The sequence below is a fragment of the Chlorocebus sabaeus genome, chromosome 20, assembly GCF_047675955.1.
Source record: "Chlorocebus sabaeus isolate Y175 chromosome 20, mChlSab1.0.hap1, whole genome shotgun sequence".
NCBI lineage: Eukaryota > Metazoa > Chordata > Mammalia > Primates > Cercopithecidae > Chlorocebus > Chlorocebus sabaeus.
The window spans coordinates 117224013-117251877 of NC_132923.1; the positions used below are offsets into that span (position 1 = coordinate 117224013).

The 27865-nt window shown below is 48.7% G+C and overlaps 1 protein-coding gene across 16 annotated transcripts in view; it reads left to right on the forward strand.

Moving 5' to 3' along the window:
* Window positions 1-27865, forward strand: part of TMCO4 (transmembrane and coiled-coil domains 4) — a 126161-nt gene that overhangs the window by 33516 nt on the left and 64780 nt on the right. For 15 of the 16 annotated variants that reach the window (XM_007980241.3, XM_007980244.3, XM_037996508.2 and 12 more), the window contains 4 exons: window positions 14816-14948; window positions 23611-23708; window positions 24252-24395; window positions 25201-25320. In XM_007980241.3, coding sequence (XP_007978432.3) covers window positions 14816-14948; window positions 23611-23708; window positions 24252-24395; window positions 25201-25320 — 495 coding nt within the window. The remainder of the gene's footprint in view (window positions 1-14815; window positions 14949-23610; window positions 23709-24251; window positions 24396-25200; window positions 25321-27865) is intronic. The other variant, XM_007980248.3, reaches the window with a different exon arrangement.

The window sequence follows — 27865 nt, forward strand, 5'->3', positions numbered from 1 at the left end:
TGAGCGGTGGGCAAGCGAATGGAGCTTCATCTGTATTTTCAGCTGCTCCCCATTGCTCGCATGACTGCCTAAGCTCCGCCTCCTCTCAGATCAGCAGCCGCATCAGATTCTCGCAGGAGCGCGAACTCTTGTGAACTGCGCACGCAAGGGATCTAGGTTGCGTGCTCCTTATGAGAGTCTAATACCTTATGATCTGTCACTGTCTCCCATCACCCTCAGATAGGACCGTCTAGTTGCAGGAAAACAAGCTCAGGGCTCCCATTGATTCTACATTTTGGTGAGTTGTATAATTATTTCATTATATATTACAGTGTAATAATAATAGAAATAAAGTGCACGATAGGCCGGGCACGGTGGCTCACGCCTATAATCCCAGCACTTTGGGAGGCCGAGGTGGGCGGATCACGAGGTCCAGAGATCGAGGCCATCCTGGCTAACACGGTGAAACCCCGTCTCTACTAAAAATACAAAAAATTAGCCGGGCTTGGTGGCAGGCACCTGTAGTCCCAGCTACTCGGGAGGCTGAGGCAGGAGAATAGCGTGAACCCAGGAGGCGGAACTTGCAGTGATCTGAGATTGCGCCACTGCACTCCAGCCTGGGTGACAGAGCAAGACTCCGTCTCAAAAAAAAAAAAAGTGCACAATAAATGTAATGTGCTTGAATCATCCTGAAACCATCCCCCCAACCCCTCCACTGGTCCATGGTAAAACTGTCTTCCCCAAAACTGGTCCGTAGTGCCAAAAAGGTTGGGGACCACTGCTCTCTACCACTCCAGGATGCCTGCATTAAGCCACTATGCGGGCAACCTCCTGAGCCCCTTCCTACCCCCACAGCTCTCATCCAACTTCTTCCCACCAGCTCCTCTCTGCCAGGGCTCCCCTATTATTGCATAAGTGGCTTCTTCTGTTCTCTAAACTGTAGAGAAGCTTTGATGCCGTGACCTCTGATGTTTGTTCTGATAGCAAGCAGGGAGGAAACACAACGTAGGAGAAATCCCCAGCATCCTCCAAACCCTGTAATAGGGAAACTTTTGCTTGGCTTCCCACTGGAACCCTCCTAGTGGAAGGAGGAGGAGGAAGAGCAGAATTTCATAGTGGGAAGGAGCCGCAGGGGAAGGTCAGCAGGGTAGCAGTGCAGTGAGCGGGTTTTGGGCTAGTTGGAAGCCTGAGGAGGGAGAGTGGGATCTGTCTGTTATCTGTCTGCATACCTGGGCAGGTATGCAGATGGCTGGCCTCAGCAAGGAGAGCAGAGAGCAGGGGTGAGGGGCTGCCCCCGGAACCATTCTTCATGTTGCAGAACTGCTGCAGACCAGGTACAGAGGATAGAAGAGAGAGGGTTCAGAAGTGACGTCTCAGCCCTCAGATTCTGGTGGTCTGGTGCCAGCTGCAAGGGGACTGGGACTCTGTCTCAGGAATCCTGGCGTTTGTCTCCAGTGACCTTTTCAGGGCAGGTGGTAGTCAGGGACCCTAAAAGAGTAGGGTGCTGAGGCTTGCTCAAAGCCCAGGCAGCAGGGTGGATGAACTGCTTTCTCATGCGTGCTTGGTCATGCACGTGTATTTAGTGCAGTCAGTGCCTGTCAGGGTGGCAGGACACGTGGGTCACCCTACCTTGGGGATTCTTGTTATGAGCATAATACATTTTCTTTACCATTTTTAAAAAAGCCTCTAAGCCCTTACTACTTTCTGTGTGGTCCGTGGACCCAGCAGCATCGGCACTGCTGGGAGGTTTGTGAGGAATACAGAGTCTCAGCTCCCGCCCAGACCCGCTGATTGGGATCTGCACGGAACCCAGGCGATTCCTGAGTGCTTTCTACTCAGAGGAGCGCTGCTTTAAGGCTCCAAAGAGTGTGTTTGGGCCTACTGTATCCAAAGCATTTTAATTCCATATCGTGGAGCTGACAGGGCTCTCCATGGGTGACCCGGCCAGCCTCTGCTTTCAGGCAGGCGAGGCCTTCGCTAATACTTTGTTTAGCCAAGTGGCCCCCAAGGGAGTGGCAAGGTTGGCCTGAGAACAGTGCTTCAGTCACTGGACTCTGAGTTTGGGGCATTTTCTGTCCGCACCCCCTGGAGCTTACATTTCCAGGGCCAGGCAGTCTCAGGAGTTGTCATAGATTTCATCACAAAGCGATTGTGTCACTTTATTTATTTTTTTTAACAGAAGTGAGGGAAGAATAATAATATCTGATCCTCCTGGACTCCCTTGGAGAGAAAGGCTGGATTGCACAGTGGTCTGAGACTTGGGTTGCTGGAGATCAGGGTAGCAGCTCAACACATAGAATCTAATATTGGAATCAGTGTAATGGCAAAGCCACCATGGGCTAAGTCCTGGCTGCATGGCAGGCATGGCGCTAAGGGCTTACGCTGGCATTTCATCTCTCGTTCTCCAGTGAGGTGGTTAAGGCTGTTGCCCCCGTCTTGCAGACCTGAATCTCACACATCAAAGTCAACTTGGATGATCCTCTTTTTTTTTTTTTTTTTTTTTGAGATGAAGTTTCGCTCTTATCTCCCAGGCTGGAGTACAGGTGACATGATCTTAGCCCACTGCAACCTCTGCCTCCCAGGTTCAAGCGGTTCTCCTGTCTCAGCCTCCTGAGTAGCTGGGATTACAGGCATGTGCCATCATGCCTGGCTAATTGTTGTATTTTTCGTAGAGATGGGGTTTCACCATGTCGGCCAGGCTGATCTTGAATTCCTGACCTCAAGTGATCCGCCCACCTCAGCCTCCCAAAGTGTTGAGATTACAGGCATGAGCCATCACCCCTGGTGATCCTCTCATTTTCACAGGTGGAGAGACTGAGGCCCAGAGAGGGGAAGGGGCTTCCTTGCGGACACACAGCGGCAGAGGTAGACTGGGAGTCAGAAGCAGTTCTCCAGCTTCCTGGGCCAGCCCGTCCTTTCTCTCATTGCCTCTTCATCAGGTAGAAAGAGAAGCAGCCTTGGCCCTGGAATCTAACTTTCCTCTTTCCTCACCCAGAGAGAGTCATATGCATCCCGCCACCTCTTTCTGCACCCCACCCCTGCAAACCGCAAGCCATCTTGGGCACCTAAGACACCTCCACTGACTCTCCTCTGCTGTTTGTGACCTCGGAGCTGGCTCTGGCAGAAGAATCGAGTGGGTTTAAAACAGCCTGTCTTACATCATTGCCTGGTGCTTCATGCCCACCCAGGCACGTTCTCATTATAGGCGACATCTAAACCAGCATCGCCCTTAAAATTTCCATTGAGAATAACCACCACTTATTAAGCACCAGTTAAATGCTGGTGACCTTACCTGGCTCTTATCAATCACTGTTTCATTTCATCCTCACAGCCATCCTTTAAATGTAGGTGTTCCCACTTTACAGATGAGCAAACCGAGGCTCATAGAGGCGAAGTAATTGCCTAAGCTAGTAAGTGGCAGAGCTGGACACTCTAAAACAACTGCTGTTAGTCAAAACTTTGGCAGATTTTACCCTCAGGAATTAGGGAATTGAGGCATCCCCATGGTAATATATCTAATATTTCTAATAGCTCATATCTAAATAATACCAGGCTTCGATAATGTCTGGGAGGTGCCTTTGGTTTATCTGATAGCCTCACCAGGTGCCAGCAGGTAAGAGGAACAGCTTTAGTGGCACACTGGGACCCAATGGGAGCAGGTGCCAGGGCTCCAAAGCTCCCCAGAGGTCAGAGGCAGGTAGACCCTCAAATCACCTAGACTACCCTCTTAGGTAGATGGGGAAACTGAGGCCCAGAGAGGGGAGTGGCTTGCTGACAGTTGTCATGTCTGACCTCTTTATCTGTTCTAATGAATGACCAGGGACCAAGAATGGGGAGTATTTTGGGGGTTGATTGTGTTACAATTCAAGCCCCACCTTGGCAAGTTACTAAATGTCTCTGTGCCTTGGTTTCCCCAGGTGTCCGAGGGAGTAACAGTAGTCTCTACCTAACAGGGTGGTGGTGAGGATTACATGAGCAAATCCTTGTAGAGTGCCCAGCATGGAGCTGGCAGGCAGGGCACAGGCTGTGAGTGTTGCTGGGGTGATGGTGGCCATGGTGAAATGGGAAAACCCTGGAATCAGGGAACCTGGATGTTCATCCTTTCTCTGAGACTTTGCACGTGACCTTGATCAGTCGCTTAACATCTCTGAACTGCAATTTCAAGTACAAATAAGGGGCAAGAGCCAAATGTCCCATAAAAACACGATTTTTTAAAAACTGTCTTGGGTTCTAAGACCATGATCTCGTAAATCATGTCAAGATCCTTACAAGGATCTTGTACGGAGAAGGTTGGTGTCGTGGATGGGCCAGTTGTCCAGGTCCTTCCCCATGAGCTCCATGAGGGCAGTGTCCTTGTTGGGCCTGTTTACCGTTGCATCCCAGCAAGTGCAACACGGATGGACGCATGGTGGGCACTTAGTATTTGTTGGATGGAGGGAAGAAGGGAGGGCGCCATAGAAGGATGGGTGGGCGACCCTTCTTTGGAGAATGAGCTTGGGTGCTGAGCGGTGTGGTTTGCTGAATGTCTTCTGATGGACGCATGGTGGGCACTTAGTACTTGTTGGATGGAGGGAAGAAGGGAGGGCGCCATAGAAGGATGGGTGGGCGACTCTTCTTTGGAGAATGAGCTTAGATGCCGAGCAGGGTGGTTTGCTGAGTGTCTTCCTTCTACAGAGATTGATGGGGGCAGAAGAGGAGGCTCTCTGTGCTGCAGGATTTCTCCCTGGGTGTGAGACGGACTGATTAGTCACGGAGTCAGCCCAGGAAATCAGCATGAAAAGCTGCATTTCTCAGAACTTCCTGGAAGGTTGACCTTGACTGAGAGTTTTGGGATCTTAGTCACCAAACGATGCCATACTGGCAGCTGGGTGGAATTTTCTGTGTGTGCTAATCATTTCCTTCTCCTCATCTAGTAGCAACCCACGAAGCACTCTGCCCACACAACCGAAAAAATAAGTCCTTTACGTGATGAAAGTTAAACTAAATCTGAGCTGATAACTCTCAACCTCCACACAATTGACGTTTGAGGCTGGATCATTCTGTTGTGGGGGGCTATCCTGTGTGCCGTGGGCTGCTTAGCTGCATCCCTGGCCTACTAGGTGCCGGTAGACATTCCTAAGCTGTGATAACCAAAAATGTCTCCAGACATTGCCAATGTCCTCTAGGAGGCAAAACTGAAAATATGGCCATCTCCGGTGGGGCTGGTTTACTTGCATTTAGTAATCTTCCTGAGTTCTTCTAGTTGCTCTTCTAGGCTGCTTACATAGATTCTGAGTTATTGCAGAGTATATGATCGTCAGATCTGCTGCTGAGGCCAGTACTGTTAACCTGCTCTTACGGGGGGAAAATGAAGGTTCCGCAGGTTAAGTGAGTAGCCCAGGATCACATTTCAAAGTAAGTTTCAAAACTCCATTTAAGGCCAAGTGAATCTCACCATGAACTCGGTATTGGTCCCTGGTAGACTTAAACTGCATCGTGATTTTTGCCCTCTGATCTCTGAATCCGAAGGGAGGTCACCTCTAGGCCCTGGAACTGCAGAAGGCACACGCACTTGAGCCACGGCACTCTCTACCGCAGACGTGGCTCTGCTTTCTGGCCTGGTGTTTATTACTGGATTGCAAACCCTGCCTCCCTGATGAATGAGAAAGACTTGACATGTTAGTCTTGGGTTGTGGTAAAATGCAAATATTGTCACTTGGCTGCTGGGTTCTCCATCAACATCCTTTTTTTTATTATTTTTTATTTTTATATTTTTTTAGATGGAGTTTCACTCTTGTTGCCCAGGCTGGAGTGCAATGGCACAATCTTGGCTCACCGCAACCTCCGCCTCCCAGATTCAAGCAGTTCTCTTGCCTCAGCCTCCCGAGTAGCCGGGATTACAGGCATGTGCCACCACGCCCGGCTAATTTTTGTGTATTGTTAGTAGAGACAGGGTTTCTCCATGTTGGTCAGACTGGTCTCGAACTCCCGACCTCAGGTGATCTGCCCGCCTCAGCCTCCCAAAGTGCTGGGATTACAGGCGTGAGCCACTGTGCCCGGCCCAACATCCCTGAGATTCATACAGTTTATAATCCATATCCAAACAGCTTGGTCCATCTATTCCGCAAATAAGAATTGACACCTGCTGTGTGTGCCCGGCCCTGTGTGGGACACTGAGAGTAACTCTAATAGCAGATGCTCACTGAGTGCCTACTGTATGCCTGGCTCTGAGCTAAGTGCTTTCTTTATAGGAACCAATTCATTGAAACCCCACAATGGCCTTTGGAGGTAGATGCTGTTACTGTTCCCATTTTACAGCAGAGGAAATTGCAGCACAGAGAATAAAATGCCTGCCCAAGCTGGAAAGTGAGAAGTTAGGATTCCAGCCAGGCCTCAGGCTCCTGAGTCCACCTCCTACCTGCTGTTCCACCTCCCACATGGAGATAAGTGGAGCCCTCACCCCTGCAGCTGACTTTAAGAGGGTTGGATGAGGCCTGAATGAAGGGCGGGCACCCATGCAGCCGGAACCAGAGGAGCTGCTGCTCTTACTGATCCTGCATCCAAGAAGGTGGAGATGGGAGGGTCTCAGAAGCAAACCCTTCTCTCTCCCCCTTGCTCCAAGACCACTGGTCTTGAAGTAAGTTTGTCGCCGCCTTAATGCCCTTAATCATCCTAAGCCGTGAGGACAAAAGGCAGGAGTCATCCCCAAGATGTCCTGAGTCTTGAGCCCGTGAGGGCTCTGCAGCCAGGCTCAGCCTCTCAAAGTGGGGACCCTGGGCACACAACAGGGCTTAAACCCATTACTCAGCAATGGACAGGGTGTATGGGACTGGAATACTGTGTAGTTTCTTCTTTATATGGAAAATAATTCATTTAGGGTAAAAATGAGGCTACGTAATAAATATTCTAGAAAAAGTATGTAATTTAAAAAGTTGGTGAATCAAGGGATAGTAGTGTGGTAGGTAGGGTAAGCAGTTGTATGAGAGTGACCTGTGAGGTGTGTCCTCCGACCCAGGGGGAAGAGGGACAAGGGGCCCCTGCCCTGGCACAGCAGCAGGCAGTCCACAGCCTCACCCTGGCACCCTGGCACCCTGGCTCAGAGAGTGGCTTCTTAACAGGTACAGGATGGAGGAAACATGACAATTTCCCATAAAGTAATATCAGCCACCCTGTATCAGGCACTTACTGTGTCCCAGGTGCCAGCCAAGCTCACCACATCTATCTTCTTATTGCCCCTCAACAAAAGCCCGATCAAAAAGATATTCTTGGCCTGTAACAATCCCAGCACTTGGGAGGATGAGGCAGGCAAATCACTTGAAGTCGGGAGCTCGAGACCAGCCTGGGCAACATGGTGAAACCCCATCACTACTAAAAATACAAACATTAACCAGGCATGGTGGTGGGTGCCTGTGATCCCAGCTACTCGGGAGGCTGAGGCACAAGAATCGCTTGAACCCTGGAGACAGAGATTACAATGAGCCAAGATCATGCCACTGCACTCCAGCCTGGGTGAGAAAGTAAAACTCCATCTCAAAAAAAAAAAAAAAAAAAAAAAAGATATTCTTATTCCCCTTTTGCAGATGAAGAAACTGAGGCTCAGAGAAGTTAAGAGACTTTCTGAAGCCATTCAGCTAGTAGGAACTCAGATCAAGATTTAAACCCAGGTCTGTTTGACAAAGGCTGAAGTTTCTGCCTCTGGGTTCCTTCGCTTTGGTCTGGAGGGCAGCCCCCAAAGGACGGGGATTGACCATGATCTCTTCCCAAAGGTGTGGGCTCTCCCAGCAGGTACCAGGTCAACCCCGACCCATGCTCAGAGATGGAGCTATTACTGGGAACAGGCTGGTTCAACACCTTACAACACGAGGCTGTCGTGCCCCCCGATCCTGATTTGGGGGATTTAGAAATGTGGGGAAGGTCAGGATTGTTATCACAACTTGTGGGTGCAACTGGCATTTAGGGCCAAGTTCCCGGGGTGCTGCTATCCTTTGATGCATGAGTGTTACGTAATGAAGTACGGAACGCAACTGCTTTTGTATTGAGAAGTGCTGGTGGGCAAAGGAGTCCCGTCGTGAATACACAGCCTGACTCTGAACATGCCCCTTGCTGAAGCAGGGGGACCAGTTGGCTCCAGGGGTTCCCACAGTATGTGGTTGTGTGTCTGGGATGGGCACCAGGGCTAATCCCGCAGTTCTGGGTGGCTGGCACACTTCTGCCCTCTGGTGGCAGAGCCGAGATCCCTGGGTCACCCTTCCCAATCCCCCATCTTTCCAAAGAACTGTTATCCCGTGATCCGTAACTTTTAGGTGTGCCTGTGGCCCGTGACCTAGGGCTGCCCCTGAGATTGTATGTATACCCCATGTGCATAGACTATAGGATTCCCAGCTGGCCAAACGGGATTGTCCTAAGACACCAAACTCCCTCAAGAGTAAGAGATTTGCCTTTAAAAGGCAGTCGTAGTAGAATGAGCAGAAATGTTGGCATCAGATAATTTGGATTATAATCCAAGCTCCAGCACTCTCTAAACCTGTGGCTTTGAGAAAGTTTCTTACCCACTCTACACCTGTTCTTTCCTCATTTGCAAAACGCAGCATCTAAGTGACAACCTCCTAGGACCATTGGGAGGATCAGCAATCACAAAGGCAAGCTCCTGCCATGATGCCTGCTGCTTAGGAGCAGGCCAGGGATGCTGGGTTCCCTTCCCCGCAGAGGTGGCGGGAGGAGCATCGCGCTCTGCCTCCAGGCGTGAGCACATGCAGACCGTCTCAGACTGGGAGGAGCTCATTTCCAAGAGGGGAGCCCACTGCTCTGTTTCCTGGGGTAGGAATCACCTGTTTCAGAATCACTGGGAGTGGAGAGTGTTGTTAAAAGTTCAGATTCCTAAGCCCCACCCCAGATCTCCTGCATGTGGGACTGAGGAAGCTGAAATTCCACAAGCTCTCTGGGACCTGGATGTTCCCTAAACTCTAAGAACCACTGTCCCGCTGTGACTCTCAAGTCTCCACATGGCCATGTTGCTGTTGGGCTGTTTCAAGTCCATTTGGCCTTGGGCTTTGAAGGTCTCTCCTTGTGAGGAGGAATAGGTACCCTGAAGCTGACCCTCAGATCTCTGAGCTGGAAAGGACCTCCAGAGACCAACTCCTTTGGTCCTTCTGGCAGGGTCCAAAAGTCTGGGCCTGGGCACTGGACTAGAATCTGCACAGCTCTCAGGAGCAACAGGGGGATGTCGCAGCACCCACTGATCATGGGCTGACCCAGATTTAGAAGGAGGCCGTGAGGAAGGAGCTCAGGCTAGAAGCATGGGCAGGCTTGGGAGAGAGGTGTGTGACTGGAAGACAGTGTTCTGCTAGCTCGTGGCCCTGCTTCCCATGCCATGGTGTGGGGAAGGGGTGGCGGTCAGGTGCATAGCCTCTGCAGCCTGGCTGCCACTTTACTATTCATTGGCTGGGTGAACCTGGGTCCCTGGCCTAAGCTGTCTGCACCTCACTTTCCTTTTTGAGAAGATGGACTTTCTATAGTACCTGCCACTTCAGAGGCTCATAAGGATTCAGTAAGCCACTATATGCGGAAAGTATAGTGCAGAATCTGATCCAGATGAGTAGGTGATAAATGAAGCTTCCAGATTAATAGGATTATTGATCATAGGATGTTTCTGCCGAAAGGGGATACACATCCCATCCAGCAGAACTGTCCCCCGCATTTGGATCCTTCCCAACAGAGTTCCACTAGCTCAGTCATTCATTCATTTCTACGAATATTCCATTCTTCTTGCATACAAAGATTATTAAACCTCTGCTTTGTTTTTGGCATGGGCCGAGGTACTAGGGATGCACAGTGGATTTGGAGCTTATGTTTTATATTCTATAAGAAGAGGAGACAAAATAAACAAGTAGGCAAATAAAATATATGTATATAGTTGTTTTAAATGGTGATAAGAAGAAATGGCTGGTCACGGTGGCTCATGCCTTTAATACCAACACCCACTTTGGGAGGTAAATGTGGGTGGATTGCTGGAGAGATATATGTATAAATTATCTGAGCATGGAAGCACATGCCTGTAGTCCCAACTACTCAGGAGGCTGAGGTGGGGGATCACTTGAGCCCGGGAGGTTGAGGCTGCAGTGAGCCAAGATCATACCACTGCACTCCAGCCTGCGTGACAGTGAGACCCTGTCTCAAAAAAAAAAAAAAAAAAAAAAAAAAAAAAGAAAAGAAAAGAAAAGAAAAGAAAGAAAAAGATAAGAAGAAATAACTCTTATGGTAAAAAACTAGGAAGCGGTGGACTGGGTCAGGGAGGGCTTTTCCGAGAAGGTGAAATTTGAGGAAGGAACTGAGTGTTCCAGGCATGGTCAAGCCTCTGACATTTGTGGCATGTGCCTGTAGTCCCAGCAGCTTGGGAGGCCAAGGTGGGAGGATTGCTTAAGGCTAGGAGTTTGAGACCAGCCTGGGCAACATAGCAAGATCCCCATCTCTTAAAAAAGAAAAAAAAAAAAGACTATGACATTTGCGAATAATTCACCACTGTAAGAGAAGACCCCACTGAGAGGAGGACAGAGGCCTTAACCCATCAATCCACTCTCCTCTAGTCCCCTGGGGGAGCAGGACTCGGAGGGTACTAGAGAGGGAGAGGGAGTCTCAGGTGGAGGTGGGAGGCAGGGAAAGGTCTTTTGTGCTGCCTGGGGCAGGTGGCCACAGCAAAGAACCCTGACAGGCAAGAGAGAACTTTGGTCAGCTAATGACTCAACACATCTTAACTGTGCACCTACTAACGGCCAGGCAGTGTCCCAGGCAGTGGGAGAACAGCAAGGAACAAAGCAAAGGTCCCTGCCCTTGTGGGACAGGCACTCTGATGAGGAAAGGCAGACAATAAACGTATACAGGGAAATGGGGTCATGGAGATGGGGTGACTAGGGGCTGAGCTGTTCTAATTCAGGAGTCGCTGGCTGCTCTAAGGAGGTGATATTTAAGTGGAGACCTGACTGATGGGAAAGGGCAGCCAAGCAGAGATCTGGGGCAGGAGCTTCCCAGATACCAAAAACAGCAAGTGTGAAGGCCCCGAGGCAGCCATGAGCTTGGCTTCTTGAGCTGCTGGTGCCTGAAGCAGGGCCGGGTAGAAGGTGAGGTGGGAGAGGGTGGCAGGAAGGGGCTGGATAATGTGCAGTCTTGCAGACCATGGAAAGAAATGTGGACTTTATTCTAAGTGCACTGGGGAGCCGTCAGAGAGCTGTAAGCCAGGGAGAGAACACGACCGGATCGATGACTTTAAAGAAGCTCAGTGGCTGCCGTTTGGCAAATGGAGTGCAGAGGCAAGAGTGGAAGATAAGAAAGTGGTGAGGCGGCTGGTGGTTGGAGAGCGATGGCTGTGGCGGTGGCAGTGGAGATGGAGTGAAGTGGTCAGACTCAGGATATGTTTTGCAGGTGCGGCAGTCAGCATCAGCTGGTGGGGTAGATGTCTGGACAGGGAAACAAGAACTAAGAACAATGCCCAGGCTTGTGGTCTGAGCCCCAGGGTGGATGGAGCACTTTTTTATTATTATTTTTATTTTATTTTATTTTGTTTTTGAGACGGAGCCTCCCTCTGTTGTCCAGGCTGGAGTACGGTGGCATGATCTTGGCTCACTGCAACCTCTGCCTCCCAGGTTCAAGCAATTCTCCTGCCTCAGCCTCTCGAGTAGCTGGGATTACAAATGTGCGCCACCACACCCGGCTAATTTTTGCATTTTTTAGTAGAGAAGGAGTTTCACCATATTGGCCATGCTGGTCTTGAACTCCTGACCTCAAGTGATTGGCCCGCCTCGGCCTCCCAAAGTGCTGGAATTCTAGGCACAGGCATGAGCCACCGCGCCTGGCCTATGGGGCACCTTTTATTGGGACTGGCTCTCAAGGAGCAAGTTGGCCCCCTGGCATGTTGGCAGTAGAGCCTGGGCCAGAGAATGCCAGTATCCTGGGTAGCCCAGGACTCTGCCCCTCCCTACTGCCTTCTAGACGAGGAGATTCGCTCCTAGAGCTTCCAGAAGGAACATGCCTTGAACTACGAACCCTGACTCCAAGACCAGCATCCCAGCCACCAAGTCCTTGAAATGACCTGTACACAAGGCTAAGATACAAAGCCCCGTGCCTGAGATTACCACAGGAGTGTTAATCACACGTGCACCTGGCAGCCTGCATGCTAGAAGGTGAATCACTGCAGCCTTGACCAGTGGAGTATGTATTAGCAACTAATTATCATTGCCACCAATTAATCATCAGAGCCAAAGCTTGGTTTCTACAACCCAATTATCATGTGGGCACAGTAGTCTTTGCTCCTATGGGGAAAGCAAGGAACTCCTTTTTTCCGTGAAGTTTGCTGAACCTAATAACCCCAAGCCACAGCACGTGGTGTCTGTCTCCAGCACGTAGACAGCTCCTCATCCTGGGAGACAGCAGGGCAGCCCCGAGAGACCCTGTTCCACTCTGGGGACCCTGGGTCAAGGAAGGAACTGATTTCTTTTGTAGAAGCTGAAACCTCAAACTTCAAGACTTCAGGGACTGCATCATGGTAAATGAGAAAAGAGGGTCCCCTATACCAGAACTCAGGAAACTCTATTTTTGGCAAGCTTCTCAGGTCATGCTGATAGGCAGCTGGACTGGGGAATTAGCGTTTTAGACAATTTGTATCTTCACGGGGCCAGGGCACACGGGAAGGTGAGTGCGGAGTAGCCGAATGCCAGGTCCTTGTGACTTTCTCTGTCAAAAAGATTCAATTTGGAAGCCTGTCATAGTACTTGAGTCACAGAGAATTTGACCGAAAAATCAGAAGAGTTTATTCATTGGTTCATCACTGTGTAAACATTTTTTGAGTTCTTACTAAGTGTCACACCCCAGGTAGGTACAGGGTTGGAAAAACAGATGACTAAGCGTACAGTCTAGTAAGATATGATGAGTACAATCAAAAGGGGAAGATACTGAGAGGCCTGTATAAGTGATCAGAGACCCCCAAAGGAAGGAATGATGCAGAGAGGGTTCAGAGAGGAGGTGATGGTTGAGCCAGGTCAAGGGTTAAGTGATAGAATAATGGCCCCTAAAGATGTTCACATCCGAATCCCTGGCAACTGTGAATATGTTACCCTACATGGCAAAAGGGATTTTGCAGGTGTGATTACATTAAGCATCTTGGGATGGGGAGACGATCCTGGGCTTTCCAGATAGGCCTAATGCAATCACAAGGTCTTTGTAAGAGGAAGACAGGAGGATCTAAGTCAGAGTAGGAGATGTGACCATGGGAGCAGAAGCTGGAGTGATTGGAGGGAGGGGCCACAAGCCATGGAAAGCAGGCTGGGAAAAGCAAGAAAACAGATTCTCTCCTTGCTAACACTGTGATTTTAGAATATCTGGCCTTCAGAACCATAAGATACTAAATTTGAATTGTCAGCCAGGCGCAGTGGCTCACGCCTCAGCCTCCCAAGTTGCTGGAAATTGCAGGTGCCCCCCACCATGCCTGGCTAATTTTTGTATTTTTAGTAGAGATGGGGTTTCACCATGTTGGCCAGGCTGGTCTCGAACTCCTGGCTTCAAGTGATCTGCCCACCTCAGTGTCCCAAAGTGCTGGGATTACAGGCACTCAGCCTCCTTCATTTTTTTTTTCCTGTGCAGTATTTGTTTTTTGTTTTGTTTCTTAGTTGGGACCTCATGACATATTATCAAGTCTATCTTCTATGCATTAAAAATTTTGTTTCATTGTATAAGCATTTATGTTCCTTTTTCTTTATTTATATATCCAAACAGAACTGTCTCTTTTTTATTTTTATTTTTTTAAATTACTGAGATGGGATCTTGCTATGTTGCCCAGGCTGATCTGGAGCTCCTGAGCTCAAGTGATCCTCCCATGTCAGCTCCCAAAGTGCCTGGGATTATAGGCATGCACCACCACTTAGCCATAAATTCTCTTAGCCATAAATTCTTCTGGGTAAGAACTTATTTTTGAAAGTTATGACATACTTTTCTTGGGAATCATTTTTTATGGCCCCATGGTTTTCAGCTGGATGAGTGTGGTTTATAACTAATTTCCTGATGCTGGAAATCTCCAGGTTGTTTCCAATTTCATATAAATACAGCATAGTGCCTTTATTTACTACATATCATCTGCATTTACAGTTGTTTTCTTAAGATTAAAATTCCAGAAATGGAATTCCTGGGGCAAAGGAGATGTATTTTTTTTAAGTTTTTGATATGTGTTGTCCAGTTGCCCTCCAGAAAGTTTATATCAGTGCATACTTCTACCAGCAATGTCTTTGAGCACCCATTTTTATCACCTCCTTCACAGCTGTGAAATTTTAAAAACTGATCTTTGCTCATTTGACTGGTGAGAAATACCACCTTCCTTTTTTCTTTTTTGAGACAGGGTCTCACTCTGTCACCCAGGCTGGAGTACAGTGGCATGATCACAGCTCACTGCAGCCTCAACCTCTTAGGCTCAAGTGATCCTCCTGCATCAGCCCCCTGAGTAGCTAGGACCACAGGCACTCACCACAATGCCTGGCTAATTTTTGTATTTTTTTGTAGAGGTGGGGGGTGGTCTCACTATGTTGCCCAGCCTGGTCTTGAACTCCTGGACTCAAGCGATCTGCCTGTCTCAGCCTCCCAAAGTGCGGGGATTACAGGAGTGAGCCACTGCACCCAGTCCCACCTTGCTTTTGCTGAATATTTTAATAGTTGTGTAGTATTCTGTCCAGGCAACTGTGTCATTTTCTTTCATTGACTGGCTCCCATGGAGTTGTACATTTAGGCTATTTCCAGTGTGGGTTTTATCAGTTACACTGCTAACATCACTGTCCTTAAAACCTAAACTGATTCTTTTCCGGTGTTGTTTCTGTCTTTTGAGGGCACTATGATGCCCGGGCCAGAGTCCTCGTGTGCCACATGACCTCCCTGCTCCAGGTGCCCTTGGAGGAGCTGGATGTCCTTGAAGAGACGTTCCTGGAGAGCCTGAAGGAAATCAAAGAGGAGGAATCTGAGTAAGAGAACCCTACGACCCCCATCAGGATCCAAGGATCTCCACTTCAGTGTACTTTGCAGATAACAGAGTCCCCTTCTCCCTTTAAGAGATGGTATAGTGAGGTAAAAGGAGCCCTGGACAGAGTCCCAGCTATAGCCCTGACTCGCTGGGTGGCCTTAGCAAGCTACTTGCCCTCTCCGGGCCTCTGACTTCATTTGCAAGAAGAAAAGATGAAATGGGCCAGGCACGGTGGCTTACGCCTGTAATCCCAGCACTCTGGTACACTGAGGCAGGCGGATCACTTGAGGTCAGAAGTTTGAGGCCAGCCTAGCCAGCATGATAAAACCTCATCTCTACTAAAAATACAAAAATTACCCGGGCATGGTGGCATGCACCTGTAATCCCAGCTACTCGGGAGGCTGAGCCAGGAGAAAAGCTTGAACCACGGAGGCGGAGGTTGCAGTGAGCCAAGATTGTGCCACTGCACTCCAGTGTGGGTGACAGAGTGAGACTCTTGTCTCAAAAAAAAAGAAAAGATGAAACGAGTGATTGCTAAGGGCCTTGAATCTGTGACTTTAACATCCTGGGGCCCTGACACCCTGTTCCACCTCAGGCTCTTGTGACACCTGGTTCAAGGGCACAATTGACCTAGATTCAGTTCCTTTTCTGATACCTGTCCACTGCTTGACATTGGGCGGGTGGCCTTGCTTTTCTAAGCTGCAATATTCTTATCTATGAAACAGGAATATGGATAGTGCCCTCCCAGGATCACTGGGAAGAATGAATGTCCACACATTATAAAATGCCTGACCCAGGGCTGGCACACAGCAAGTACTCGGTAGATGTGAGTCCTCCCCTCCCCGACATGTCCCAGACCCATCAGTTGTAGAGTTGCTTTGCTGTCTATATATGGTCAAGAGTGTGTAGAAGGAAATAATCCTGGTAACTTGGCCAGAGCTCAGCTCTCTGCAGACACTTTACACAGGATCTAATCCCAGAGCAATAAATCGATTTCAGTCACAGCCTAATCATAGGCTCCTGGCACCAGGCACGTCTCCCAGCTCTGGATTTTGTTTCAGTTGCGGTAGTGTTCTTTGACCAGCCAGGTTACACCAGGTCAGCCCGCCTGAGAATTTAATCCTAAAGCCAAATTGACACCCAGAGCCACCCTCATGCCACAGTTAGTAGAGCAAAGACAAGGGGTATTTCCTTGAGAAAGGGGGAAACTTGGTTTGTTGAAATAACCTGTAGACATACTAGCTTTGACCCCTAGAGTTGGGTCAGTATAGAATTACCTGGATCCATGCCAATTACCATAATCACGAGGGCATCCTAGGTTCTTTGGATATGTCGGGAATTTATAGGATCTTATATGCCTTGAAATTAAAGGAACCTCTCAGTTATTATTTGGAAATCTTATTATCAGAGAGAAAGGTATTACCCGGAGCGATTTGTTCTGATAATACCAGCAATGCCTGGTCAGGGAAGATATAAACCAGAAGGTCTAACACAGGCCAGTTCTGCCACTTACGAGCCACGTGAGCTTGGGCATTATTTAACTTCTCTGAGCTTCAACTTCCTCACCTGTAAAATGGGGATAACAGTAGCGCCCTCCTCACAGGGTTCTTGTGAGGCCTAAATGAGTTCATATATCTGTGAAGTGTTTCAGGTGAGCCTGGGACAGAGTAACTAGTCCATAAATATTATTTGTTGTTGTTAACAATACTGTTCTAATTGTGTTATTACAGACCCTTTTATAGACTATTATAGATCCTATTGCAGTCTATGTGTAGACCCTTTCCCTGGAAAAAGGCTTCACACATGTAATTGTTGATGCAATGTTAGGGACTTTGGAGACCTCTCAGATTCTGTGGTCTCTGGAAGGATCTGAGACCCAGGGAAGCCATAGCAACTGTTCAGCCAGGAAACCTGGCTCTCAGTTTGATTCTGCTTCTAACCCTCTGTGTGGCCTTGGGCACGTGGCTTTCCCTCTGTGGACACCAGCACACATTTTTGTTGTTTACCTAGACAATTAAGGGGTTGAATGATACGTAGATTTCTTTTGACTGTAAGGTTTTGTGTTTCTGGGAGGTGAGTTCCTTACTAGGCCCACCAAGGTGACTCTTTGCAGCTGAGGTCTAGAGTGTGACGTCCCACTCATCCCACCCCTCTGCTCCTGGGTCCCCGTCTGAGCCCTAAGGCCACCCAGCTTCCCTCACTTGTTTAGTGACTTCACCTCTCCTGTGTCTCGTTTCTTCATCTCTTACATGAGGATAATGGTAGTATCGCCGTCATAGCGTTGTTGAGAGGATTAAATTACTTAACACATATCAAAAGCTGGGACCCGTGCTTGGCACATAGTAGAGTCTCAGCAGATGTGAGCTAATGAGCTGCTGGGGTTGATACTGCTCACATAGGCCAGCTGCAATGGCTCACATCTTAATCCCAGCACTTTGGGAGGCTGAGGCGGGTGGATCACCAGAGGTCAGGAGTTTGAGACCAGCCTGACCAACATGGTGAAACCCCGTCTCTACTAAAAATACAAAAATTAGCTGGGTGTGATGGCACATGCCTGTAATCCCAGCTACTCGGGAGGCTGAGGCAGGAGAATCACTTGAACGCAGGAGATGGAGGTTGCAGTGAGTCAAGATCATGCCATTGTACTCCAGCCTGGGCAACGAGAGCGAAACTCCATCTCATAAAAAGAAAAAATTACAGTTAAAAATAAATAAATTAGTAAAGATACTGCTCACATCATAAGAACGTTGCCAGCATCAGATTTTTCTTGAATGCCTACTAGATGTAGGCACAAGATGCCATCTCTCTCGATCCTCATAACAGCCCACTAAGTGTTTCACAAATAAAGAAAAAGTCAGAGGGGTGGCACAACTCAGCCAAGGTCACATGACTGGTCAGCAGCATCTGATTTGACCACCGTGGCCAGTCTGAATGGCTCTCACTGTGTCCCTCAAGACCTGCCTGGCAGTGGCAGGGTTTCTCCTTTATTCTGAAGAAAACAAGAAAGATAATGATTTTATGGGGCCATCTAGGCCTTTACTAGGAAAGTGTGTGTAGACGTCTCAGTGATAAGCTATCTCTATCTGTCAGCACAAAAAAAAAAAGTGATTTAAAAACAGAAGGTGTGGTGAGGATAAGGACAGGAAACACCTTCTCATAGGAGATAAGATGACAGAAAGACTGATTTGTGGTTCTGTGAGACAGGCAATGTGGGCGTCTTGCTCTTCAGCAAGTATCTCTGTCTTCAGCCTGGGATTTGGCCCACATCTGCATGTGGTTTTAGCCTTTGTCTTTGGGCAGCTCACATGGAAACGGCAACTCAAGTTCGCGTCTTTCTTTTCAAGGTGACCTTTGAATGTCTCATCAGCGGGCAGTCAGTGATGAGAGCAAGGCTGTCATTCAGATTTCGTGTTGTTCTCTGAGTGTTAGCATTGTAAATGTGACTCAGAGCAAACATCTCCCCTTTGCTTTCAGTGTTGAGAGTCAATCAGACAATTGAAGTAATTGTAAGAGTGTAGTGCTGCAATAATGAACGATGCCTGAGAAAGCTATTTTATGTACAAAACAATTTTTTTTTCTTTTGAGACCAAGTCTCACTCTGTCGCCCAGGCTGGAGTGCAGTGGCGCCATCTCGGCTCACTGTAAGCTCCGCCTCCCGGGTTGACGCTGTTCTCCTGCTTCAGCCTCCCGAGCAGCTGGGACTACAGATGCCCGCCACCACGCCCGGCTAATTTTTTGTATTTTTAGTAGAGACGGGGTTTCACCGTGTTAGCCAGGATGGTCTCCATCTCCTGACCTCATGATCCGCCTGCCTCGGCTTCCCAAAGTGCTGGGACCACAGGTGCGAGCAACCGTGCCTGGCCCCCAAAACAATTATTAAGAACATGCAAATACTTAAACAGGGAAATAGATTTGCCATTCAGCTGAATGTTAGGAGAGAGTGCCTTGGCCAAGTAACTTTAGGAAAAAATATCTTCTTTTCTTTTTTTTTTTTTTTTGAGATGGAGTCTCACTCTGTCGCCCAGGCTGGAGTGCAGTGGCGCGATCTCAGCTCACTGCAAGCTCCGCCTCCTGGATTTACGCCATTCTCCTACCTCAGCCTCCCGAATAGCTGGGACTACAGGCGCCCGCCACCGCGCCTGGCTAATTTTTTGTATTTTTAGTAGAGATGGGGTTTCACCGTGTTGGCCAGGACGGTCTTGATCTCCTGACCTCGTGATCCGCCCACCTCGGCCTCCCAAAGTGCAGGGATTACAGGCGTGAGCCACCACGCCTGGCCAAATATCTTCTTTTCAAATAAACAAATGCTTATAAACTTTTTGTCAGGGAGATGGGGGAGACAGAGTCTTACTCTGTCACCCAGACTGGAGTGCAGTGGCATGATCACTGCAGCAGTGGCTCACTGCAGCCTTGACCTCGCAGGCTCCAGTGATCCTCCCACCTCAGCCTTCCAAGTAGGGTGGACCACAGGCATGTACCACCATGCCCAGCTAATTTTTTTATTTTTGTAGGGACAGGATTTCACCCTGTTCCCAGGCTGGTGTGGAACTCCTGGGCTCAAGGGATCCTCCCATCATAGCCTCCCAAAGTGCTAGGATTACGGGCAAGAGCCACCATGCCCAGCCTATATATTTGTATTTAGCCAACAGTCCTTCCTGTACCTCTCTGGTTTTCAGAGATGTGGACAGTGAGTTGGGGAGTATATCACCACAACAAGGTGGTCACCTCAAATCCTTGTTGGAATAATTAGGCTCCAGTTTTCAAGACCAGGGAAAGCTGCTGAGGGTGGGGAGTTGGAAATGGCTTGGTCTATGCTGTGAGAGCTTAGCTCAGCAATTTTCAAACTTCAGTTACAGCAGAATCCCTGGAGGAGGAGCTTGTTACCAATACAGAATCTTTATCCTTAGACCCAGAGATTCGACCCCAGGAAGCTATGTTTTTAACAGGTACCCCCTGGTGATTCTGATGCCCACTCTCTGCAAATCACTGGTGTAGAACTCCAGGATAATGTGGCACAGAGTCTAGGGGGCCCAGAGTCAGGGCATCTCAGCAACCTTGGGGGTTTTGGCCAGTCTTTCCGGAGGATGTGTCCCACCTTGGCTGACTCCTGAAAGTTGAGTAATGTTGAACTAGTCACAGGAAGGCAGGAAGGTCCTTGATGGCCAGGGACCAGAAGGTGACTGGAGGCAGCTCAGTATTTTCCAAGGGTGATGTGTCAGTGAGGAAGTGATTAGTGTTGAAGCTAGAGGGGGAGAGAGGGTTCAGGACACAGAGGGCGTAAGTGTCACAGTGGGGAGAGATGACAGTGTCCTGAAGGCAACCAGGCAGGCAAGGAGGGAAGAGGAGAGAGAGGCAAGTAGTCATGGTTATATCTTTCTATGAATACTTGGCACTGGCCACTGCAGTGTGCCGTCTCATCATCTGTCCATGGGTCATTTGATAGTTACATTTCCTAAGCAAGAAAATCAATACTCAGAAAAATTAGATGATCCAGCAAGTTCATGGCAGAGCTGAGCTCAAACACCTCTTCACCAGATTTCCAGACTATTTCCAGGCCGTGTTTGTTGAATCAAGATGCCACTGACTCAGTGCCACATCGCCTGTCTATTTGCACATTCCCATCATGTATCGTCAGCAACTTGAATGTTTTCTTCGGCCTTGAACTCTACCAAAAGTCAGTAATCTTCAGCCTTCCACTTCAAACTGAATTAAGAGTTATCAATTAAGGGTCAAAGCAGTTAAGGGTCAAAGTATATCCCCAGCCTGTGTTGAGGAGGAAATTTTTACAATAGTAATGAAGAGAGTGATAACAGCAATAAACATATTGAATAATTACAGGATGGTAGTCACTATGTCTCAGTGTCTCTGTCTCATTTAGTCCTCACAATACCCCTGGAAATTCAGTACTGTTATTATCCCCATTTGTTGGTTGAGGAAACTCAGATGTAACAAATAATTTGTGCATAGTCACAAAGTTATTAAGTGGTTCTGTCCATTGTGGGGATAGGCTAGGTTTTGCTGCCGTAACAAGTGACCCCCAAATAAGTCTCAGCAGCTTACAGGATTAAAGGTGTATTTCTTGTTCATACTACGTGTCCATTGCAGATTGGCTGTAGCTTGAATTCACATTGTCCTGGTTCTGGGACCCAGGCTGACAGAGTGACCCCATCTAGATTATTGCTAGTTTTGGGGCAGAGAGAAAGAAGATGAATCACTTTCCTGCACCAGCTTTAAAGATTCTGCCAGTTGTCCCGGCTTGGTGGCTCACACCTGTAGTCCCAGCACTTTGGGAGGCTGAGGCAGGTGGATCACTTGAGCCCAGGAGTTTGAGACCAGCCTGGGCAACATGGCAAAACCCCATGTCTACAAAAAATACAAAAATTAGCCAAGCATGGTGGCACATACCTATAATCCCATCTACTTGGGAGGCTGAGGCAGGAGGATCACTTGAACCTGAGAGGTGGAGGTTTCAGTGAGCCAAGATCCCACCAGTGCACTCCAGCTTGGGCGACAGAGCCGGACCTTGTCTCAAAAAAAGAAAGGGAAAAAAAAAAAAAGATTCTGCCAGAAGTGACACATATCACCTCCACCTACATTTGACTGGCTAAAGCTGGTCCTATGACCACTCAGTTCAACAGGGCAGAGATGCATAATCTTTCTGTAAGAGGGATAACTGAATATGTGGAGAATGGTGACACAGCTACCACAACAGCAGAGGTAGGATTCATGCCTACATCCACAGAGTTTAAATCCTGACATTAGAACCCTCCATCTTGATGGCCCTCCTGCCTCCCACTGTGCTAGGTGCACGTGGTTCAGCCTCATCCCACACTACCGATGACGTGAATTTCAATCGTGGAAAACCAGCATCATGATATGCACAGAGATTTTTACTATTGGTTTCTGCTTCTGTGTAATGAAGTGACTGAGAAACACTGGGCTTTACAAAACCCAGGAGATGCTTAGGAAAAAAATCTGTTGAGGTGAACTGGCAGGGAACCAAAAAGCACAGCAAGTCCCCAGATGCCCAACTGAAATCCCATTTTGTGTATGTATGTATGTATGTATGTATGTATGTATGTATTTTGAGACACAGTCTCACTCTATTCCCAAGCTGGAGTGCAGTGGTACAATCTCAGCTCACTGCAACCTCCTCCTCCCGGGTTCAAGTAATTCTCCTGCATCAGACTCCTGTGTAGCTGGAATTACAGGTGCCCACCCCAACGCCTGGCTAATTTTTGTGTTTTTAGTAGAGGTGGGGTTTCACCATATTGACCAGGCTGGTCTCAAACTCCTGACCTCAGGTGATCCGCCTGCCTCGGCCTCCCAAAGTGCTGGGGTTACAGGAGTGAGCCACCATACCTGGCACCTGGCCAAATCCCATTTCTTTTAGATGACTGGAGAAGGAGCTATTTCTCAATGAAGTGTATGGTTCATGAGGAGGGAGATGGGAAAGAAACAGGTACTGGTTGAGCACATACATTTTTCTGCTCACGGAGATGCAAAAACACAGCACATCATCCATTCTCAATATAACTTTATTGACTGAATGGACGAAGAAGGAATGAAATTAATCCTTACAAACCAACAACTTTATGAGGTAGAAATTAGTATCTGCCTTTTGACAAAAGAGGAAACTGAGGCTTGGGGAGATGCAGCATCGTGATGACATCAGCCCTGATTGTACTAAGCCCTTTCAGTGTGCCTGCCACTGTGCTAAATGCTTTACAGATAATCTATTACTGGAGCCTCACAGTTCATGGGGAGGTAGGGACTGTTATCCCTTAATTCATCTATAATATGGGTACAATAACCATACTGCTTCTTAGGATAAGATTAATCCTGTGAAGTGCAAAGCCCAGTGGCTGAGATGTAAGAAGCCCTCAGTAAAGATTAACCATTTTTCTTCTTTGATTATCACCATGCTTTGCTATCACTCCACACTGAGTTATTGTTCAGACTCCAACCTCAGTTCAGAGTTCCCACTTAATAACCTCTCCGTTCCAGCCGCAGCAAAGGGGCTGAGGGCTGAATGTCCAATAGGAAAATTGGGCTTCCTGACTCTTGAGTGCTCACAACATCAGTTCTCAGGGCTCACCTGACCCCAATTCACTCTAAATGTTTTCCTTTTGCTAAATTTTTTAGCATTTCCATTTCAAGTCTGAACAAGTCTAGCTACTGCTCCAAGGCCAAGGTCTCCCATCTTCAAAATGATCATTTTGAAGGAAATTGGTTTCCCAATGTCCCAGAGGGAGGTGGGATCAGATGACAGAGTGGGGAAGAAGAGAGGGGAGGAGGGAGGTGATGGAGTCTGTGATTATCTATTTTGTGCTTCTTCTGGGTCCGTCTGTTTAAAGATCTTTTTTGTGCTTCTCTTGCTATTATTATTATTATTTTTTGTCTTTTTATTATTCAAATTGCAACCCTGTTAGGATGGATCCATTGGGTAAGTAGTACATCCCATACACTGAGATTCCTCGGCTGGGTTTTAGAATGTTTTCAGCTTTTTAAACCATCAATGGGCTCAGGGTGACTTTGGTCCCTTACTCTGAGTGGCAGAGTAGCTACCCAGCATTGGCCCCTGTTTGAGGGTTGGTGTGGTGGGGATGTCTCAAGGGATCCTGGGCACAACTGGCCCTAAAGACCACCCTCTTTTCCCTCAGAATGGCCGAGGCATCCCGGAAGAAGAAAGAAAACCGGAGGAAATGGAAGCGTTATCTCCTGATAGGCCTGGCGACTGTCGGAGGCGGAACAGTGATCGGTGAGTCCAGCTGGAGATGGTGGCACAGATCCGGGTTTTGCAGACAGAGAAATGATGCCAGGCTGTGGGTGAGAGTGGAGAGTGCAGGGGCTCAGCTGGGAGGTGGCTCCTGGCATGCGGTAGGTAGTCAGTGAGTAGTCAGTATGCTCATCAGCCCTGTCAGAAGCTTCCATGGGAGGCATTAGGTAGCTGAGGGGTAAAAACTCATCAAGCCACACTTTTTTTGTTTTTTGTTTTGAGACAGTATCTTGCTCTGTCGGGCACGATCTCGGCTAACTGCAAGCTCTGCCTCCCGGGTTCACGCCATTCTCCTGTCTCAGCCTCCCAAGTAGCTAGGACTACGGGCACCCGCCAGCACGCCCAGCTAATTTTTTGTATTTTTAGTAGAGACGGGGTTTCACCATGTTAGCCAGGATGGTCTCGATCTCCTGACCTCGTGATCCGCCCGCCTCGGCCTCCCAAAGTGCTGGGATTACAGGCGTGAGCCACCGCACCCGGCCACCACATTTTTACTCCCGCTTGAAACTGCTGCTTTTCCCACAGGTGTGACCGGAGGTCTCGCTGCACCCCTTGTTGCCGCTGGAGCAGCGACGATTATTGGCAGCGCGGGGGCGGCGGCTCTGGGCTCAGCAGCCGGCATAGCCATCATGACCTCGCTGTTTGGTGCAGCTGGAGCTGGCCTGACAGGTAAGGTTCAAAAGGAATGATGGGTTCAGAGGAATTTTCAGCCAGGGCGGCCCAGTTCCTAAAAGAACATGCCTGGATTCTCACCAGCAGTGGCTCCCTGGGAGACAGAGGAGACGTGGCTTTTCTCACTCTGGGTCCCAGCCTTCCCAGAGCTCGCATGGGTCAGGGTCAGGGCCGAGTTTGAGAAGCTGACTTTTTCCCCATGCAACTGTGTGTACTTCCTGAGAAAGGCCCCATCTGAACCTGCTTCCACCATCCAGAAGTTTCCATGCTTGGGCTTCCTCGTGTTTGGAGAGAACATGGCTATCCTTCCCTGAGCAGCATCACCTGGGGGAGTTTTTCCAAATGATACCTGTCAGCAGCAGCCCCCCTCCCACTCCCTCAACCCCGTCATGCACAGACATTCCTGCTCAACTCCCCAAGAGGAGTTTGCTCCCCTGCTGAGACTCTTGGTCTATTTGAATCGCCATTACTAAGTGGAGTGTGTTCTACCCCTGCAGTGTGTGGGCAGGAGAAAAGAAACAGAACCAAGGCAGAGCAATGGATAAGAGCCTGGGCTCTGAGGTCCAAACCAGCTCTTCCACTTGGGGCTGACCAACCTCAACAGCAGCTTCTTGCTTTCGTCTGTAATCAGGGACAATAATGGCACCTACCTTAATGAGTTCAAACACAATGTTGGATGTTTTCCCAGGGGCAGGGCACACAGACGTCCCTCACTGTGTGCATGTGTGAGCACATACAGCCACCCTGATGTTCCCCGGGGCCCCAGTCATGTCCATTCTCTTTCTTGGATCTGGGTCTTTAGGATACAAGATGAAGAAGCGAGTGGGAGCCATTGAAGAGTTCACATTTCTGCCTCTGACGGAGGGCAGGCAGCTGCACATCACCATCGCCATCACTGGGTGGCTCGCGTCCGGCAAATACCGTGAGGACCAGGAGGACCAGAAGTGGAGGGGGGTGGGCAGTGGCTGGCCTGGGCCAGATCCTGGGCTAGGTTTTTACCTGGGCTAGAGAGCAGTGATGGGGAGCCCCATTTTGCAGAGGAAGAAACTGAGGCTCAGAGAGGTGAGGTAACTTCATCTCACATCTATCTACCTGCTCATCATCTCTCCATCCATCTATCTACCTACCCAACCACCCACCCACCTGTCCATTCACCCATCCATCCACCCATTCATCCATCCACCCATCCATCCATCCACCCATCCATCCATCCATCCACCCACACACCCTTCTACCTATTCACCCATCCGCCCACCCACCTGTTTATCCATCTACCCACCCATTTAACCATCCTTCTATCTATCCATCCATCCATCTACTCTTCTACCTGTCTACCTGTCCACCCACTCACCTGTCTACCCACCCATCAACCCATCCATCCATCCACACTTCTACCTATCTATCCATGTGCCCACCCATCCATTCATCCATCCACCCTTCTCCCTATCAACCCATCCACCCACCCATCTGCCCACCCATCTATTAATCCATCCACCCATCCACCTGTCTGTCCATGTAGCAGTATTTATAAACTGCTGTACTCACCTGAACCAGGTCTTAGGAATTCAGCAGTGAGCAGCACAGCCATGGCCTCTACTCCCACAGAACGTACAGCCTAAGATAGAAGACAGACCAAGTAACTAAATGGGAGCTTTATGGATGGCACAATAGGGGAAGCACAGGGTTTTTTCTGGGGAAGGTTCTGAAGGAAGTGACATTTAGGCTAAGGGCTAGCTGGGAGTTAGCCCAAGAAACCAGGAGCAGAAAGTGTATTCCAAGCCAAAGGACAGGAGGTACAAAGGCCCAGTGGTTTGAAAGAACCAAAAGAGCACAGGATGGCTGCAGCAGGGAGCCAGAAGGCAGGAATGTGGGTGGAGCCAGACCATGCAGGAGCGTGTGAGCTGTGGCAAGAAGTTTGTATTTGTCCTCAGAGCAAGTGGAAGATAGCAAAGGACTTTAAGCACGTGAGTGAGACATCAGTATGTGTTGGCTACATGACCTCAGCAGGTTATGTAACTTCTCTGTATTTCAGCTACTTCATTTGTTGAGTGGAACGAATTGTTGCCACCTTTTCAGGATGCTGCAAAGATTAAGTGAGGAAATGCATGAACATCACGTGGTTTCTCGTTGGCATGACGCAAACCTTAGTTCCCTTTGCTGTTCTAATTTGAACGTGCATATTTTGGGGGATTCTAGCCAGGGTGGCATTGAGGACTCACACCATGGTCCACTTGTTGCTTGGCTGACCCCTGCAAGGGCCCAGCGAGAGGCTCAACAAACAACAAACACTGCATCCCTTAGAGAAAGAGCAGGGTGGGCGCAGGAATCCTAAACGTCCCAACCTGGCCACTCAGGCACGACCCCCCGGAGCCTGCTGGGTTCCCAAGCCTCTGACCTGAGGACAGAAGTCGCAGATCTGCCAAACCACGCAGAAGAAAGCCAGCAACAAACGTTTAGAGGTGTCACCAGGCGCCAGGGTCTTATTGGTGCGTGACCGCCAGGCCCCACCCATGCTCAGAGGTCACTAGCGTTCAGTGAGCGCCTCCTTCACACCTACCCTGAGTCTGGCATTTTACCAGCACAGTAGGAACTTGGTATGGTTACCTCCTAGAAACCTCACTTCCACCCTCTGAGGTGAGGCTGTTTCCGACCCTGAACTGTTGGAAGAGGAACCCTAGAGGAGCCCTGGCAGGAGAGTAGCAGATGCAGAATTCAAACCCAGGTCTCCTGATCCAATGCCCAGGGTTTCTTTTCATTTGTTTTCATTTTACCGTGCTACAGGAGGGAGCAAGAACAAGAGCCCAGGTAAAGGAATTTGCAAGTCTGGCCGGCATGGAAAGCAAAGTCCTTTCTTCATTTTGCCCCCATTTGTTCAGTTTGCCCCAGGTTAAAGGTCAAGTTCATTTGTGGAGGGGGAAAGTCTTCACGGATCTCCAGCAGTCTAGTGTGGTGAGGCACCCAGGGAAAGGACTGGGTAAAAGAAATATAATCAAGCTAGAGAAAGTTTCAGAAGGAAAAAATATCATGTATTCCTACCTCCTCGAGAGCCAGGAAAAGAAGCCTTATCATCACAAGGTTGCTTTTTCCATGTGATAGGAATAACCAGACTTTCTTTGGCCTACCCCTTTATTCATCTTGATTATGTACAATAAAGATAAAAACTTTGTAGCCAACGACCAAGCCCTTCATATGCACTGGCTCATTTAGCTCCTCACTTCAGTCCAGGGAAGTGGCCATCATTCGCCCTTCCATTTTCCAGATGAGGAAACTGAGGCTCATAAGGGGTGCCCAGGGTCACCCAGCTAGTCAGGGGCAGGGGCAGGATTCACCCCCATTCTGTCTGGCTCCTCAGCCTATATTCTTGCCCACGGGACAGCACAATGCAGTAGAGCACTTTACAGTTTATACAACGCCTTTTTATTTTTATTTTTATTTTTTTATTTTCTTTCTTTCTTTCTTTCTTTTTT